Source organism: Berghia stephanieae, chromosome 5, assembly GCF_034508935.2.
Source record: "Berghia stephanieae isolate SIO BIC M18660-M18661 chromosome 5, UCSD_Bste_1.3, whole genome shotgun sequence".
Classification (NCBI taxonomy): Eukaryota; Metazoa; Mollusca; class Gastropoda; order Nudibranchia; family Aeolidiidae; genus Berghia; species Berghia stephanieae.
Genome location: NC_088364.1, coordinates 16,967,401 through 16,985,441, shown reverse-complemented (window position 1 = coordinate 16,985,441; position 18,041 = coordinate 16,967,401). Strand labels below are relative to the sequence as shown.

At 33.6% G+C, this 18,041-nt stretch overlaps 1 protein-coding gene across 1 annotated transcript in view; it reads right to left on the bottom strand.

The window, feature by feature from the left end:
• Positions 1 to 18,041, bottom strand: part of LOC144972502 (uncharacterized) — a 42,476-nt gene that overhangs the window by 848 nt on the left and 23,587 nt on the right. Inside the window, exons 11-19 of the mRNA XM_078913780.1 lie at positions 17,510 to 17,671; positions 16,090 to 16,251; positions 14,249 to 14,355; positions 11,652 to 11,809; positions 9,383 to 9,470; positions 8,028 to 8,118; positions 5,013 to 5,174; positions 4,062 to 4,190; positions 1,539 to 1,641 (exon numbers count right to left, since the gene is read on the bottom strand). Of these exons, the coding sequence (XP_078769906.1) occupies positions 1,539 to 1,641; positions 4,062 to 4,190; positions 5,013 to 5,174; positions 8,028 to 8,118; positions 9,383 to 9,470; positions 11,652 to 11,809; positions 14,249 to 14,355; positions 16,090 to 16,251; positions 17,510 to 17,671 (1,162 nt within the window). The remainder of the gene's footprint in view (positions 1 to 1,538; positions 1,642 to 4,061; positions 4,191 to 5,012; positions 5,175 to 8,027; positions 8,119 to 9,382; positions 9,471 to 11,651; positions 11,810 to 14,248; positions 14,356 to 16,089; positions 16,252 to 17,509; positions 17,672 to 18,041) is intronic.

Below are 18,041 nucleotides of genomic sequence, written 5' to 3'. Positions count from 1 at the left end.
AGAAATTTGCCGAGGAGAACTAAGCATTTCAGTAAATATTAACACGCGATACAGAAAAAAAAAAAAAAAAAGACAATTTATTACATTTAAGGAAGCTACATTATGAATAGCGTTGTTACAAAGATTTTAAAGGATCATTATCCGTAGAGAGTAGCTTCCCTTGTTTTGGGCCCAGGCAAAGCTGCAACATTTCTCAAGTTTCGCACTTTTTTTTTTCGTTATTTGTTTTCGCTTCTTTTTTTTCTCAAAATTTGTCACGCGATTTGCCAATTTTCCCAAAATTTGCCACGATTTGCCAATTTTGGGAAATTTGCCAAAATTTGCGGATCGCCCTGATATTTGCGGCCGCAAAAAATGTAGATGACAGATATAAGTCTGAAGAAAAGGAAAAAGTAATTTGGAACTGTAAGTTGGGTGTTCTACGACTTCAAGAAAACTTCCTATTTCAATGGGTAATGCATTTGTGTGAACATTCTCTGTATCCAAAGAGCACATTACTTTCGTAACCCAGGATTTCTCTAACGATATATTCAACTCTTCCATAAAATCCTAAGCCTTTGCAAAATGTCAGATTGTTTTATCTAACGATTGGCTTGATTAAGTGTGTCAATTTGTTCTTGATTTGCTTCGCTCGATGCAGTTTGTGGATGAATGCGAGCCTGCTCATTTATTTTGGTGGAAATAGCATCAGTTCCATTAAACACTTAACCGACCTTGAACTGTTCGAATACCAACACAGCAGTCATCATAAATACGTTTCAGCGATTTATGCATGTTTACTGGTGCACATCTCTCTCTGTTTATTGCATTATTTTTTTTTTACGTGATTTCTTTGACCAACATGTTGGAATAAGGGTTCTTTCAAATAAGATAAATTAAAATCAAGAAAAAGCAGCTAAACAAAATATGATGACCTAATAGAGGAATAAATTACGCACATTTTGATGTATAGTTTAGACTAGTGAGTTTTATACAATTGGAAATATTCAATGGAGGTCAAGACTTTTCAGTTAAGCCTATCCGTAAACTATCTTTTTTTAAAGTCCATTATCATTGAAACAAGCATAATTTATCCTTCATTAACTAATGTGCTATAGCATTTCATATTTGATAATAATAAAATAATAACATAAAAATAATATAATAATATAATAATAATAATATAATAATAATAATAATAATAATAATAATAATAACAACAATAGTAATAGTAATAATAATAATAATTTTAATAATAATAATAATAACAGCATAAACAGTGACACAAAGAGAGACATGTATGAAACAATGCACGTGAATACACACACACACACACACACACACACACACACACACACACACACACACAAACACACACTCATTAATACACACGCACACAGTCACACTTACATAGGGCTTAGCAGAATTTAAAATGCCCACAATCCATTGGTAATTTGGGATATCAGGTTTACTGTTCTGAAGAGTGGATTGGTTTGAAAGCCTTGTGTTATTTTGTTTTCTTGGATTCACATAATGAATTATGAAGTTTTGTAACATACCTGACACATGCTACAAAGGCAACAATGATGAGTATAAAGAGAAGGATCACCATTACAGCTCCAATAGATGACCCAATAATCACTCCTGTGTCCACATAAGGATCTGGGAAAAGTGATAAATTCCATGTTAGCTTGTCAATTTTTGCAAAATTCAGAATTAAAACATCATATTATTATTATTGGCATATTATATTTCCATAAAGTGGACATATTGGAGTGATTGAAACTTGTTAAAATTTAATGAAAAGCTATGATCTAAATTTTCAATTTAAAAAAAGCCGTAAATTGTGTAAGTTAAATATAATCATGGAATTTAGAGTATATTTTTTCTTTAATCACCCAATGCCAGTAACCAGCTTTATTTAAATTGTTCACAATTAGGTTCAAATGACCTTGTTTTGAAATAACACCAATTAGCTGTAAGATTATAAACGCATGACGGTGAAGTAAGAGGCAAAGAAAATTCACGAATTTGGAAAATGATACACGTGACAGAAAGCTACAAATGTTTTTGTGACAGCAAGCAAATTAGACACGACACAATTTCATAATTTCTTCATTATTAAAAACAACACTAGCATCTTTATTGATAATTCAACAATTTTTTGAATGAGATTCACAGTTTGCATGGAATGGTTATGTGGTCATTTGGTCATCCTATAACAAAGTTCTAAACCGCTTAGAAATATATATATTTTTTCTTTTGAAATGAATGTATTTTAACCAAACATCAGTTTTGAATATTTGCCTGCTTAGGTTTTACTGGTGAAGAAGAGAGAGACACTTTTTTAAAGTTGCTGTATATTGCTCCCCCCAAAGCTTGTGAGGACTGAAACTCACTCAAGTTCTCTTCTGTGCAGATCCTGGGAGAATTAGCCATTCTCCCAATATTGTTTACAAAATACAACATTGGCTTAAAATTACAAAATAATCACAAACAACTGAAATTTGCTCCAAAGGTGGAGCAAAGCATACCACATCAGCTTGGGAAATTCCTGACCTCAGGCACTTCTCAGTTTTTGACTGTTGATCATTAAAGTGAACAAATCAAAAAGGTCATTCTAAAGCCCAAAAATTACTTAGCACTGTATTATATGCTGCGACATACATTAAATCAAAGAAATGACTCTAAAACAAACTCATAAGCGTCAGCTTATCATATTAAAAAAGTTGATTCAGTAACGCAAACATGAGGAATGTTACGGGACAAACAATGAGATTTCAAAAACCAATAAGACCAAATGAGAGAAAAACAGTTGGTCATAATGAATATTCACGGTATGCAGCACTGCTTTATAAATGGCATGGGGTTATGCAGTCAACAGAAGTTTTATATTATGTATCAAATGATGAACAAAAGAAATGAGGAAATCAAAATGACAGATCAATGGTTCGTCCATGAAGCAATCCATGCACTATACACATTTCTTTCTCTATAATAATCAAAGCAACAAGAAAATAAGTTGATATTGGCTATTTAAAAGCTAAAAATCAATTTGTTATTGTCTAAAGTGTCATAAAAACCTAAATTAAAATGATCGTTACTGTGGACAAACTACGGAATAAACTAATGTAACATTCCCAGCACTGGAAGGACAAACTCCATAATAAAATCACACCAGTTATGAAAAAATACTTCTGCAAACACATAAGTAACTCGTTAGGAACGTTTCAAAATGGATTAATTTTTCAAAGGCATGACTCGGGCATAAATTAAACTCTTTGTAATAGCATTACATCACTTCTACTTCTATTGCTTCATCAACATGGAACATGTTTTGTTTCCAACTGTTTATAACATTTCTAGCATCCATAGTTTGTTATTATTTTGCTTTTGAAAAATGCATTGAATGTGGACGAATGGCAGTAACATTCCTTATGCCAATGTAGCAGGCGATTACAAAGAGATAAATAAGTAATCCTCCTCTTTCTCTGCATTAATGTTATTTCACATTTAATTCATCAACTTAGCTAATGAATAAATAAACTCATTCTTTTCTATTTGCCCTTTTATGTTTAGCATATTTTTATGTTATGAAAACAGGGAAGAAAATTGCCTCATTCTAAGCTTTCATGACCCAGATATGTGTGCAAAAAGCATTCAATCACTATGCCAAGCCCAACTAAGCTTTAAAATTCTTTTTGCGATACAATTGCAAACATTCAATTTTAAAATTTGTTTTTGGCTTTGTCTATTTGTCATCTGAAAACAGTCTGTACTAGCATAAACAATAATGGAAGAATGAGCCATATATTTATTTTTAAATTACGCCCTTCAGTCCAACAACACTACATACCGTTGCCTGGGCATTCCACGAAAGAAGATACGATCAACAAATCAACAAAATCAACAAACAAATACCTGATGTCAACAGGAATCACCCTTTTGTACAGAGTGAGCAAATTAAGTTTTAATAATCATAACACAGTCATAGTGCAATGCCTTAACCACTCAGCCACTTCACCCCCATATATATGTATGTATGTAAATAAATAAATAGAGGAAAACGTTTAGAGGCATACCTGTGATGACATCACACCTGTCTCCTGTGTAGCCATCAAAACATTGACAATACAAAGACAACTTGTCTTCCTCTGACCAGTGACACACTCCTCCATTGTGACAAAAACCTGGCTTGGCATCACATGGAGCTGCAGAGGGTAAATCAAATGCTTTCATGAGAATATATTAATGGGATTGCTGAATGACACACAACCAAATGGGGCTTCCAACCATAGAGATTGGATTAAAAATCAATTCATTGCCATCATTACTATTATTATAATTATTATTATTATATGCGGCTATGTTGTCTAGTTGTATGACACTTGCTTTCTAATCTGAAGGTCCTGGATTTAAGCCTTGCTCAGTGCATAGTTGAGTCCTTGGAAAAGGCTCTTTACTCACATTCTCTCACCGTATTCGGGTGCAAAATGAGTACCTGGCCGTTAACAGCCTTGTCTCTGTCAGAAAAAAAATGTAATATCACCAAACAGGCATCATGTCTCGTTCTATATGTTATGTATGCTGTTGGTCAGGAGCCCTTTGATCACATTTAGTGGATGTTACGCTTTATACAAGCTTTAGTTTGTTTTCATTTTAGTTTTTATTATTATCATCATCATTATTTTAGTCAAACATATTGCTAGAAAACATGTAAGATGAAATTATGGTCATTTAAATTATATATACTTAAAAGAATATCAGTACCCAGTCGTGATTTCAATATCAACCATGGAAAACTCGTTTTTATCAATTTGTTTTTCTGTATATCTTAGTTACATGACAAAATCGATAATCAAAGGTGCAGTAATTTATAGTGATCTATTAATGTTAACATTTTTTAACTAATAAATTATGATAATAAAGTGCTCAAATGGAATTTTTGGATTTCTTATCTCTATAAAACAGACCACTCAAGGTTCAATAATATGTTGTATTTAATTTAAGCAATTACTGAACAGAAATCTTACAAACACACTGAGAAGCCGATTCTGCACCAGATGTAATTGTAACTGTGGCCCCTTCACATTCTATGCATGATGTCATTTCTGATAGATTTTGATACGTTCCCAGTGGACATTTCTGGCAGGCAGACGATGACACATTATGGAAGGTACCAGCATGACAAGGATCTGGATGTGGAAGATTCATGGGTGATAATAATAATGGAAAACAGGAGGCCATTTATTTAACAGAGCACCACTTGGTGTAGAGTACTCAAGAAAAAACAGAAAACTGACCTCAGATGGAAAATGTTTGAAAAGATAAGGATGGAAGATTTTGATTGACGGTCTTTACCCCTGATAGAGGGATAAGCTCATATGACGAGGATATTATCTTATCATACAAATGATGTGAGACACTGTATCAAAGGTGATAATTTAAAAAAAATAGGAAAAAAAACTATGCCAAAACAATTATATTTTTATGGCATTGATTCCTATACCACCCCAATCACTTATTTTTCACCAGTGTCACTCATGACGATTTGTCCTGTTCACTTTAATAATTAACTCTACAATGCCTGTTACTTCTGCTTTCTCCCATTCATTGTTATATTGTGCATTAGTTGGCTTCACATAGACAACATCTCCTGTTCTATAAGGATTGTTTGTACCAAAATAACATGTCATCAACCGACCTCCCAGATCAAACAACCATTCTCTTTATTGTCCTATGATTCTATTCAACAAAACCATAGCCAGACGATCTGTATGCACAACTGAACTTGTGGTCAATACCCCAGGTCTCCATAAAAGATGCAATTTCCTTCTTTTAAGGCAGGGCCATAATCACTCAGCACTTCAAAAGGAGCACTCCTTTCTCTGAAGATGTTCAGTTGGTCGATGACAGTGTCCGGAGTTTCATTTCTTCATTTTCTCCAGATGGCAAATCTACAGGGCCCGCTATCAATTATGGAAAGATAAGGTAATCCTGTCACATGAGTAATATCAATTGCCAATCGCTCCCTCACTGTTGTCACGTCCAACGTACTATGCTCCCATTTTACGGGATTTGGATCAATAGACCTGCATCTTTGACAGTCTCTTACAACGTTTTCAACAGTTTTACTCATTTGCAATCCAAGCTGCTTTTCAACTAATTAAGCTGTCCCCTCTGTTCCATCAATCTCATACCCACAACAGTCTTATCTTCAAGCCACCTCTTTGGGACCCGCATCATTCGATCAGTGACATTCTTGTTGGATAGAACAAGCTCAATCCTGAGTTTTACAACATATTCCGCAACTGTGTTACTGTTATCTCCTCCTTATCATTTCACTTAATCCACTCACTCTTGATCGACCAAAGCCATCCAGCAAAGACTTAATCCATTCATGAACGCAAGCTGAATCTGTCATCAACTTAACTTCAGTCTTTTTCCATTTTAATGCCAATGTCAAGCCTTTCAAAACGGCTTCCAACTCTGCAACGTTTATGTGCGACCCATCGTCTTCCTTTCTCAACCATGCAGCATTTTCCATGATCTTACCATCCATTTCAACACATACACCCATGGCAAAATTGCCAGCACCACACCAAGCAATGCATTCCTCCTTACCTCCACTTGCAACTAACCACCTTCCACACACAGGATCCTTGTCTATTACTTTTTGCAGGATCTCACTATCTCCGTGTTCAACTTTCTCGCTCACTAACTCATCTCAGTTTGTTTCATTAGCCAGCCTCTTCACTTAGCTACATGTTATCCTCAGCCAACCCGCCACAGGATAATGACCGACTTACTTTCCGAACACTGAGAATAACTCCATCTTTGTCAAATGATCATTAATTACAGGCAGTTCTGAGTCCCATTTCCAAACCTTACATCCATGTTCATCTTTCCAAACTCTCAGTCCTAACACTCTTGCATCACTGAGTGAAACTGGCTCAACCAAAGCCTTACCAACTGTCCCATTTAGACAAACATTAACAAATATCAACAACTCTTTACTGTTTACAGTCAAGGAACATCCGAAGTTCACAATGACCCCAAGAATTCATCGTCTACATTCTTGTTACAAAACTTCCTAATGGGCCCAGTAGCTCCACATCCATAACAAATGGGCTTTCTTAGCGTGTCGCCCCTTCTTTTCTTAGTACAGTATCTGGCTACATGACCTTGACTACCACATGTATAACAGGTTGGTTTCATCGATTTATTAATTCAACCAGCTGCGCATGGACCAGTTGAAGAAGAGCCTGTTTTCAACAATATCATGCATGCCCTGCAAACTCAAACTTTCTACAACTGACAAAGACTTTGACTGGACAGACACAGTGGTAAGCATTTTAACAGGGGCTCAGGCTCAGTCTGTCCAATTAATGATACATGTCTCCTCAAGTCAGCAACATGCACATCAACACTTTCATTCATCTCTAACACTCTTTTCTGCAACTGTTTATAGGCTACATATCTGTTCAGGCCAAATGCTTGCACCAACCTTCAGGTTTCCATAATGGAAATTGTCCTCATCAGACAATTGTTTATAAACAGCAAATGCAGACTCGGAGAAAAACAACAGCACAAAAATTTCTAAATTGGCAATATTTTGCAACTTTGCCACAATCTCTAGCTTGTAGAGCCATTCACAAAAATCACAGCTTGATTCCATGTCCTCAAAGATTGTCATGATATAGATATAGCCGAAATAGCTTGTGGGTTTGAAACAATAACAACAACGGAAATTTACAAACTATGCTTCTTCCTTTACTTCTCCACTGATCACTGACAACTTACATTCAATATAATGAATTGTAAACTAAGTGTGTACGTAATTATCCGATATAATAGTGCATACGTAATATCATCACAAATATTGTTAAGGATCCATGTGCCCATTTTATGTGGAATGTGGAAATAATGTAATGACAAGGAAAAATAAATACTTTAAAGGACTTGGAACTTAATGATCTATGGTAAACTGTGAAGCAGTATCTCTTAAATATATTTATCATCAATTGACCTATGAACACATAACTTACCACAATCTCCATTACTCAATGCTGAACCATTCTGACATACAATTGTTGTGGTCATGCCATCCAAGCCCTTGAATCTGACACCATATTCTCCCTATAAGGAAGAATACATAAATTACAACTAATGGCGCAATAAGAGTTATAGTTATTTTTTTGCTAGCCAAACACTTGATAGTCTTTTGTCATTATTGAGACTTGCATAATTTGAATTGCATGCAAGTGCAAATGAACTGGTCACATCCTCTGAAAAATATCAACCAGACCGGTTATGACATGGAATCCACTAGGGGGAAGAAGAGAAAGATCTCAAAAAAATAAAAAGCTGTGGGAGAAGACCAAAAAAAAACTGACGGTGTTCAACAAAGGAATACACCTGGTGGGAGAGAAACAGTTTGATTGAGGAAAGCTATGATTTACTGGGAGCCTAAGGGCTTATGTAAATGAATAAAATTGGTCATAATCATCTGTTATAGTTTTACCAGCCAGAGCTGATATATGATATGTGCATCTTGAATGAAATATATGATATCAATGTAAAATAGGATCTCACAAATAGGGATAAATGAATAAAAATGAGAATCTATAAACTCGCATTTCCAAGGATTCATTTATTCACCCACCTGACCTTATGGATTTAAGTTGCCATTCAATACAAGTTGCATTTTAGATAACATTTTGTATTTTATCACTTTTCTGCCTGTGGCCTGGAAGTAGGTATCCATTTACACCTGAGTTGAGTAGTCGTTCTTGAGCGAATGCTCCGAGATGACTTTGCTCCACCATTCACAAAGAATACAGATATAACAAACTTATCCTGGAGAGAAGAGAAGAGAAGAGAAGAAGAAGAAGAAGAAGAAGAAGAAGAAGAAGAAGAAGAAGAAGAAGAAGAAGAAGAAGAAGAAGAAGAAGAAGAAGAAGAAGAAGAAGAAGAAAAAGAAGAAGAAGAAGAAAGAAGAAGAAAGAAGAAGAAGAAGAAGAAGAAGAAGAAGAAGAAGAAGAAGGAGGAGGAGGAGGAGGAGGAGGAGGAGGAGGAAGAGGAGGAGAGGAGGAAGAAGAGGAGGAGAGAGAGTGAGAGAGAATGATAGAGAGTGAGTGAGATGGGGGAAGAGAGAGGGGGTGAGGGAGACAGAGAGAGAGAGAGAGAGAGAGAGAGAGAGAGAGAGAGAGAGAGAGAGAGAGAGAGGGAGAGAGATAGAGCAAAAGAAAGGAGGAGGAGGAGGAGGAGGAGGAGGAGAAGGAAGGAAGAGATAAAAAAAGAAAAAGTGGACATAAAATGAAACATTGAGTAGTGCACCACATAAGTGATGTTGTTCGTTTTATACTGATTTAATATAATCGGATACTATAGTTGGACTTACCAGGACCTGGTAAAACTCATTTTGATACAGAGCCTGCTCCAACACTTTACTGGATAGTCTGACATATTGACCATTGTCTGTAGACAATCTAAAACGATTGGGAAATCAGACAAAATACAGGAAAAAAAACCTTTCTGTCATCCTCTATTTTTTCTCCTCATCTACCTCCTCTTACTGCTTATCCTTGTACTCTCAGATCAACACATACATAAAAAGAATAAGAAAGTAATAAGAAAAGCTTCATCATCATCATAGGGACAACAATAATAATATTTGCAACATCAAGAATAACAACAAACACAGCAACGACAAAACTACAACGACAATAGTTAAACAAGCACGAGATCTATATTTCTGCATAGGAATTGTAAAGCTGCTGTTTGCGAGACATGGAAGCACAAGCAGAATTATCCTTCAATGAATGAGCAATGGTAAAATAATCTATCACATTATGTGCACTGCCACATTCCATCTGCAATCCATGAGATAGCCAGTTTGATTTATTTTGACTGGCTGTGACTGTAATTAATATGTAACGAGAAAAAAAAAGAGGATTGACAGAAACAATAAAAGTGCAATATTTTTATGATCTAAAAAATGTATCAATTTCATGAAATTTGAAAAACAAATTTGATTTGTTGATAAAATCTCTATGATGCCTGTTCAGACTAATAACACGTAAAAATGAAAGACAACAACTACTATTACAACAATTACTACAACTGACACTACTAATATTACCACCATCACCATTATGCATGATCAGATAAATTACTACCTATACACATACACACACACATACACATACACATACACACACACACATATATATATATATATATATATATATATATATATATATATATATATATATATATATATATTTATATATATATATATATATATAGGACAACAACTACTATTACAACAATTACTACAACTGACACTAGTAATAATCACCATTATGATTAGATAAATTCCTACCTATACACCTATACACATATACACATACTACCTATACACACACACACACACACACACATATATATATATATATATATATATATTCTTGCTGTTAGCACTGACTATTCAATACGATTCTTTCGGCAAACGTGACCAAGGCATCTATCTGTCTGATTTTTCTCATTTTGATAATGGTTGCAAGTGTGCCAATCTAAGAAATAATTATATCCTCCCTTGATCAACGTTTCCCCTGCTGCAGTTCTTTTTTCAGAGACTTATTAATTTACGGCACACACAGCCATTGTTTTTGTTTTTGTTTTTAAGGGTTTTACGGCGCTTGCAACACATTTAGGTTATATCAGCGCCAGTAAAAAGGAAGAAAATGGGACAGTAAAAAGTTCTAGAATTACAATTAAAGCACCCAAGAAAAATAAGACATAGGGGAACTGGGAACAAATAGGGATCAGATGTAGATTCCAAGAGCATACCACCAATGTACTTAGTTTGAGATCACCTATAAGTATCATCCCGATACAAGCACAAGATCCAACAAAGAGGAATACTCTCAAATGCTTGCATTATACATTCAAAATAACACATTTAATATTACATAACAGAGAGATGATTTACAATGAAAAAAAAATATCATCTCCCAAAACAATAACTATGCATTTGACTGTTTCCCTCCCAGCTAGGACTCAAGCCAGGGCCAGGACAAAACCCAGTAATCTCATTCCAAGACAAAGACTGAAAGCATGTTGGAAAACAGGTACAGGGGGATAGAAGACACAGCAAGTACCTCCCTGCCCACTATGGGAGGTAGGAACCCCACCCAATCACACACACACACACAGCCATTCAAGAGAACAGATCTCATATGTATTTGTAACATTATTAATTTTGATTTACTGTTCTCCATTATGCCCTTAAGATTTTCACAGCCATGGCTTTTCTTCCTTTGATATCTTATATGCTTTTACTGTATCCTGCAATGGTGTATCTTAAGTAGAGAAAGATATTTGTTTGTTTGATCTGTACATTACTTATCTTTCTTATGCCTTAAATTTTCTGCATAGGACAAACAGTCAATTTTTTCTACAATAAGTTCTAAACCCAAATTGTTCTCCATCACATTGTTAATAAGAGCCTGTAAATCATTTTCGAATTCTGCAAAATGGATCGTGTCGTATACATATCTTAAAAGTTATTTTTATCCTGCTGATCATCACATCTCTCACACATATATACATATAAACCTTGACCAATAATTTTATATATCTTTCAACACTAAAAATGAAAAACTTACGAGACATTATCTAGCCGCACTTTAATCCAAAGATGACCCCCAGGTCCCTTTCTACCAATTATACAATTTTTATACTTGTGCAGTTGCAAGTTGTAACACTCTTCATGACAAAGCAATGGCCATTCAGATGCTGTCCTCTTAACCAGCCCATTTAGTGTCTGTTGGTTATAAATTAATGGAAAATGCATCGGCCAATCGCTCAAACTCTAACAAAATCATGGCATAAAATATAATAATTTCGTATATCATAATCATATTATTCCAGTATACATCCATTCTTCAGTGATGATAATGGAAATTTGTCAAACAGGAGAAACATGTATCAGTCTATAAAATATCATAGTTTCGTATATTATATTACTACTTCTAGTGCACAATTATTCTTAAGAGTGGAGATATTACTTTATGTAAATTTTTAATGAATTGTCCTCTCCTTAAAACAATTTTTTATAAATACTTTCTATTCAAGAGATTAAAAATTAACTTTTGGTCAACGAAGTGGCTTATAGGCAAGAAATTGATAGATTTGTGTCTTGGTGTGATGCCCACCACCTAGAGCTTAACATAAGCAAGACAAAGGAGCTAGTGATTGACTTTAGGAGAGTGAAGGAACCGATAGAACCGTTAAAATTAAAGGATCAATTCGTCCAGCGAGTTCCTCACTACAAATACCTTGGTGTAACGATTGATGACAGGCTCAAGTGGGATGAACACTTGAAAATAATTAGGCATAAGATGTGCAGACGTACATATTTTTTATCAAAACTCTCTCAGTTTAGAATGGATAAAACCCTCTGCATATTATTTTATAGAGCAGTAATCGAAAGTGTTTTGTCATTTTGTATAATAGCTTGGGGAGGCAATTGCTTAGCAGTGGAAAGGAACAAAATAAATTCAAATATTAAAAAATCCATTAAACGCTATATAAATGATGTCGACGATGTAGATCTTTTATATGAGAAATTTTGTATAAATAAAATATCTAAAATATTAAATGACCAGTATCATCCACTAAGACCATCAGTTATTATGTCAGAAAGAAGTGGTCGCCCTTTCTCTATTTCAACGAAAACAGAGAGACACCGAAAATCTTTTCTGCCGTCCAGTATTAGGCTTTATAACAACAAGCAATAATCAATTTATATAATTATTTCTCATTTTTACTTTCAAAAAATGTAAATATTAATTTATTTATTAATTTATTTGTTTTGCAATATTCTCAATTTTCAATTTATAGTGACAGTTTTAACTATTTTACAGTGTTGAAATTATTCATATTATAAAGCGCAGCTCTGGTTATGGAGCTGCTCCTTTTTTATATATACATCCTATTTCCATTGTATTTTTATCTTATTGTGTAAATTATAACACGTCTGTACAAAAAATTTCCTTTTTGGGATGCAATAAAGTATTATTATTATTATTATTATTATTATTATTATTATTATTATTATTATTATTATTATTATTATTATTATTATTATTATTATTATTATTATTATTATTATTATTATTATTATTATTATTAAAAGGCCTGAAAGTATTTGATTTTACTTGTTTTATCTTTGTTACAGTAGCTCAGTGGTTATGGATCTTACAAATAAGACTGGAGTACCTTTAATAAATTAAAATTGTTAAACATTGTAAAAACAAAGGTAAAAAGAGTAAACTAAGTTGAACACTCTTTTCATTGTAACAGATTAATATCATCTCTCTATAACCAGATGACGTTTTTAAAGTTAACATGAAGATTGATAGAAGAATGGTTGAGAGAGATATATAGATAAGGGAAAGATAGAACGAGAAAAACAGAAAAAGAGGGAGAGGGACAAAGAAAGAGTGAAAGAGAGAGAGAGAGAGAGAGAGAGAGAGAGAGAGAGAGAGAGAGAGAGAGCGAGAGAGAGAGAGAGAGAGAGAGAGAGAGAGAGAGAGAGAGAGTAGTTTAATTGATGGGGCGTTTTTTTTTTCTCATTAGGGGGAAGTTATAATAATTTTATTAAATGGAACTTTAACTGTACTACCACTCTTGGCTACTTACAAATAAAATCTAGACCCATTTACCTACCACACTCCCTTCTTTTTCGACCATCAATTGCCTTGTCTCAATTTTGACATCTGGCGTCAGTTTGTCTAGACTGACGCCATAAAAATGGGAGTGTCACCAAAATTCATGCAACTGAGCACAGGTGTCAAAATATGACACAATCATGATGGTGATTTTTTCACGGATCCAGCACTTGACCTTAGCTTTTATCAGAGGAAAATGTTTGACACTGCAAAATCAGCGGAAATTTTTTGAGAAAATCCCCAAATATGTCCACTGTTAAAAATTTTTTTCAAACTTTATTTCCTTGGCCTTACTTTTTTTTGGTTTAATTATTGCACTGGATATTCAGTGATCATCTTGTATCACACAAATACAGTTTAAAGCACTACTTCAATTGATCGTATCAAAGTGGATTTATTGGTATTCTCCTCGAAAATAATTTTATTAGTCAAAAGGTCAACAACTTTTTAATATTGATTTTAGGGAGTGACAGCTGCTATATAGTTATATTATAACTAATAATTTGATACTTCTATTTGCCTAACCTCACCTGCTTGATGACAGACGAGACAACAGGCTCATTTTCACAAGAATCCACATCAAATATAACCAGTGATTCGATCATCACTCTCTCATCCTCTTTCTCACCAACATCATCTGGAGAAAAAATTGGCATGACGAGAATGAATTATTAGGATAACATTTATTAAAGCGATTAATTCTAAACTTAACTCTTATATCATTTATCATAATCATTTCGGGTTATGTAGGTCAAAAGACCATTGAATACCCTGTCATAATATGCAGATATAAATAGACAATAGTTAATACAAACAAAAGAAAAGATCAAATTGATGCATGGATAATATAAATACACAATATCGTATATACAGAAAAAACAAAAAACAAACAGTTAGTGCATAAAGAATATCTTCATTACAGACAAGTTGATCATAAGCATAAATAAATACAAACAAATCTTATTTATCATATACCTACTCATAACTTGATTACTATTCAGTGTCAAATGAAAGGTATATTATCAAATTTTTAATGGTGCACACCAAATTACAAAAGGAAGTCATTTTGAACAATTGTCAAATGTACCAGTTGTCAGTAAATGTATTTTTAAAAAACAACTTTCATTCCTTTAATTTGATGTGTATCTTTACTGCTTACTGAGTTGTGGCCCCTTTAAAATTTGATGAATGATTTTGAGTAACCATGTAATTTGTTTTAATTTCGCTCTTTTAAATTTTTAGACACAAATGTAACTCCTTACTCAGGCAAACCATGGAAAGGGAATGTTAGTCATCTTTAAAGAATTTATTAGAAGATATTCTTGCTTCAGTATTATCTTTGTTTATGGACACCTTATTCAATCTTGGCTGTCCATTGTAATTGTCACTGCTTTTGATAAGAAACAATTATCAAATCTGTTTTTAATTTTGAATTGTAACAGGATATTTAAGAACAAAATTAAAACACTTTGAGGATAAATCTCTCAATAAATTCAAAGTTTGGAATTTGCTTCTAATAATATCATTTATGAAATGCCAAAGAAAATTTCATTTTGCAAAACATTAGAAAACTGTCGTCTTTTAAAAATTCTACTTTTTTTCACTGTATAAGTAATTTAATTTAATGCATATTTATGCGGTTCTTTAGAACAATAGCTACTTATAATGTGGTAAAGCAGATCTGCTGCAGACAACAAAGAGTGTATTTTTGGGCGAAAAAATCATAAATTCAAGATAAAAAGACATGCCTACGATTGTGGCTGTGTAATGATTAGTAATTTTCCAGTAGTAAATTTTTAAAATAATTCTGTTTTTTTTTTTTCAAATTTGATAATTTATATTGTAAAATTCCCAGAACTTGCGTTTTAGACGAGAATGAGCACTGTATAAATGTGTATTATTATTATTAGTAGTAGTAGTTTTGTAACGCGTTGTGAGGTAAAGACTAGAGTCTCTTTACATATGTACTTCTTTTTCTTCTTCGCCTTAAGGCTATCATTACTATTATTATTATTATCATCATCATTATTATATTATTATTATTATTATTATTATTATTATTATTATTATTATTATTATTATTATTATTATTAATATTAATTATTTTTATTACTATTATCATCATCATCAACATTTAGGCTGGGATGAATTAAGACATACATACAACCAGACTGCACCATTAAAAGGAAAGCTTTTACATGATCCATCCTAGGAACGCGAGGACCAGGAGGGCAAGAAATAACAAGCCACTTTGTGATTGAGTAAGCAGTACTAGAATGGGTCGAATGCAAATGCAAAACACCATGATGCTCTGATTGGGATTAGATTTCTGTGTAAGAACAACAGTTAATAGGATCATATTCGCCCTTACCAGGTTCTTCCACGCAATAAGTGCTTCCCTTTGCCACAGTTGTCATGCCAACAGGACATTGGTAACAGTGTGCATGTGTCAGAGCATCACGGAAGTATCCCAGTGGACAAATGTCACACGACTGGGATATGTAGTTGTACTCATAACCAGAGCCACAGTCCACTGAAATATTGATAAAAATTGTTATATGTTATGATGGAGAAAAAAAACACACAAAAAACAACTGGGTGGTCACTTTGTGTTCATTGTAGACTAAAAATTTTAAACATAAGGTATTTCTAAATTTCTTTAACAGTTTTAAATAATTATAAACACATTAGACTAGGAGATATTCAAATGGAATTTCACTATTTGATGTGTCAAAAAATGTTCTTCAAATACATCAATTTTGCTCTTTTATATATTTAATGTATATAAAAAGAAATGGCTAAACAGCAAAGTGCATAGAATGCTTAATTCAATAAAAACAACAAAATAAAAATGCAATCCTTCAAACACAGATGAAAGATGGCTGTCAATTGAGATTCTACTTTTGATTGATATAAGATCTCAAAGTCTTTAGCAAATGGAACTCTGGGAGAAAATGAAAACTCAGCAAGATGGAAAGTCAGGGTTATCTGTTTTCAGACAGTATCAGCAGACAACATACCAACAGAAATTTAGTCGTAAACAATAAATCAGCAACAAGTCAGGTCTAGAGAGAGTAAACTTCAATTTAAAATGAACGAAAAGTAAATTTACAAGACAGAAAACTGCTTATGTTAAATTAACCTTATTTTAAGTCAGGGTGATTTTGTTACCCCATGGCAATATACTAGTAACATAAATAAGAATATCTCAGCTTGTACGTCAGAGGTGATTTTGATACCCTGTGATGATCGATATATATCGGCATTTGTTCACAATAAAAAAAATTCTTATTTTTCTTCATTATACTAAAGCCTAAAGCAATGATCATGATAATAATAATACACTAGCCTGCTTGTCCCCAAATAATTACACCATAGAATGTTGCAATGGCAAGCAAAAGAAAATGAACAGTTATGTCTATTGAGTTATTTTCAGAAAGATAAAAAAAAAAGTATTGATTATCCCGAGTGCCAATCAATACAACTTTGTCACCCTCTATGATGAGTTTCTTTGGGGGGGGGGGGGGGGGGGGGGGGGGTGAACCAAAGCAGGCTGGATTGAAATTTCAGCCTGATAGTTACCTATTCTGATAAGTTCACCAAATTTCTCAGCCCACATCTGGTTTTTATTACTTTCACTGTGATAATTTTAAATAGATAATTTTTTTAAATAAGTAAAACCAATCTAAAATTGTAGGAAAGTCTTTTATTTTTCCTTGAATTGATTGATCATAGGCAAATGTAAGGTGAAAATTTTCTCTCATATATAATGCTAACTATGAATCTCTCACCCAAGCATTGTTCTGAACCCTTTGATCCTGTCTCGAGAGTGGAATAGCCTGATGGGCATGGATCACAGTATGTCTGTCGAGCCTTTGACTGGTAAGAGCCCAAGGGGCAAGGGATACATCCCTGGAGATCAATGCTTCCGTACTCACCGGATAAACAGCTGTCTGAATTTGTTTTGGGAAAATCATTTGAAATATACAAATTAAGGGGTATTGTGTCTTGAGTTTTATAAAAGACAAGAAACAGTGAGCATGATCCGTGGCCAAATAAACCAAACAAAAACTATTTGTGCCTTGAGTAGTGTCCTTTAGTATGCCATTTGATACTAATTTCGCAAGTAAAGAAAAGTGTTATTTAATTTAACAAGACTACTGTCAATAATCTTGGTTTAAAAGAAAAACTATGCTTATCAGGTGACAAATACTGAATGAAATGGAAATTATGTTTCATATGACAAGTTATATTGGGTGTCAGTTGTTTTTATATTCAGTATTGCAGAACATTGTTGTATGTTGCAATTTTATGTTTAAATTT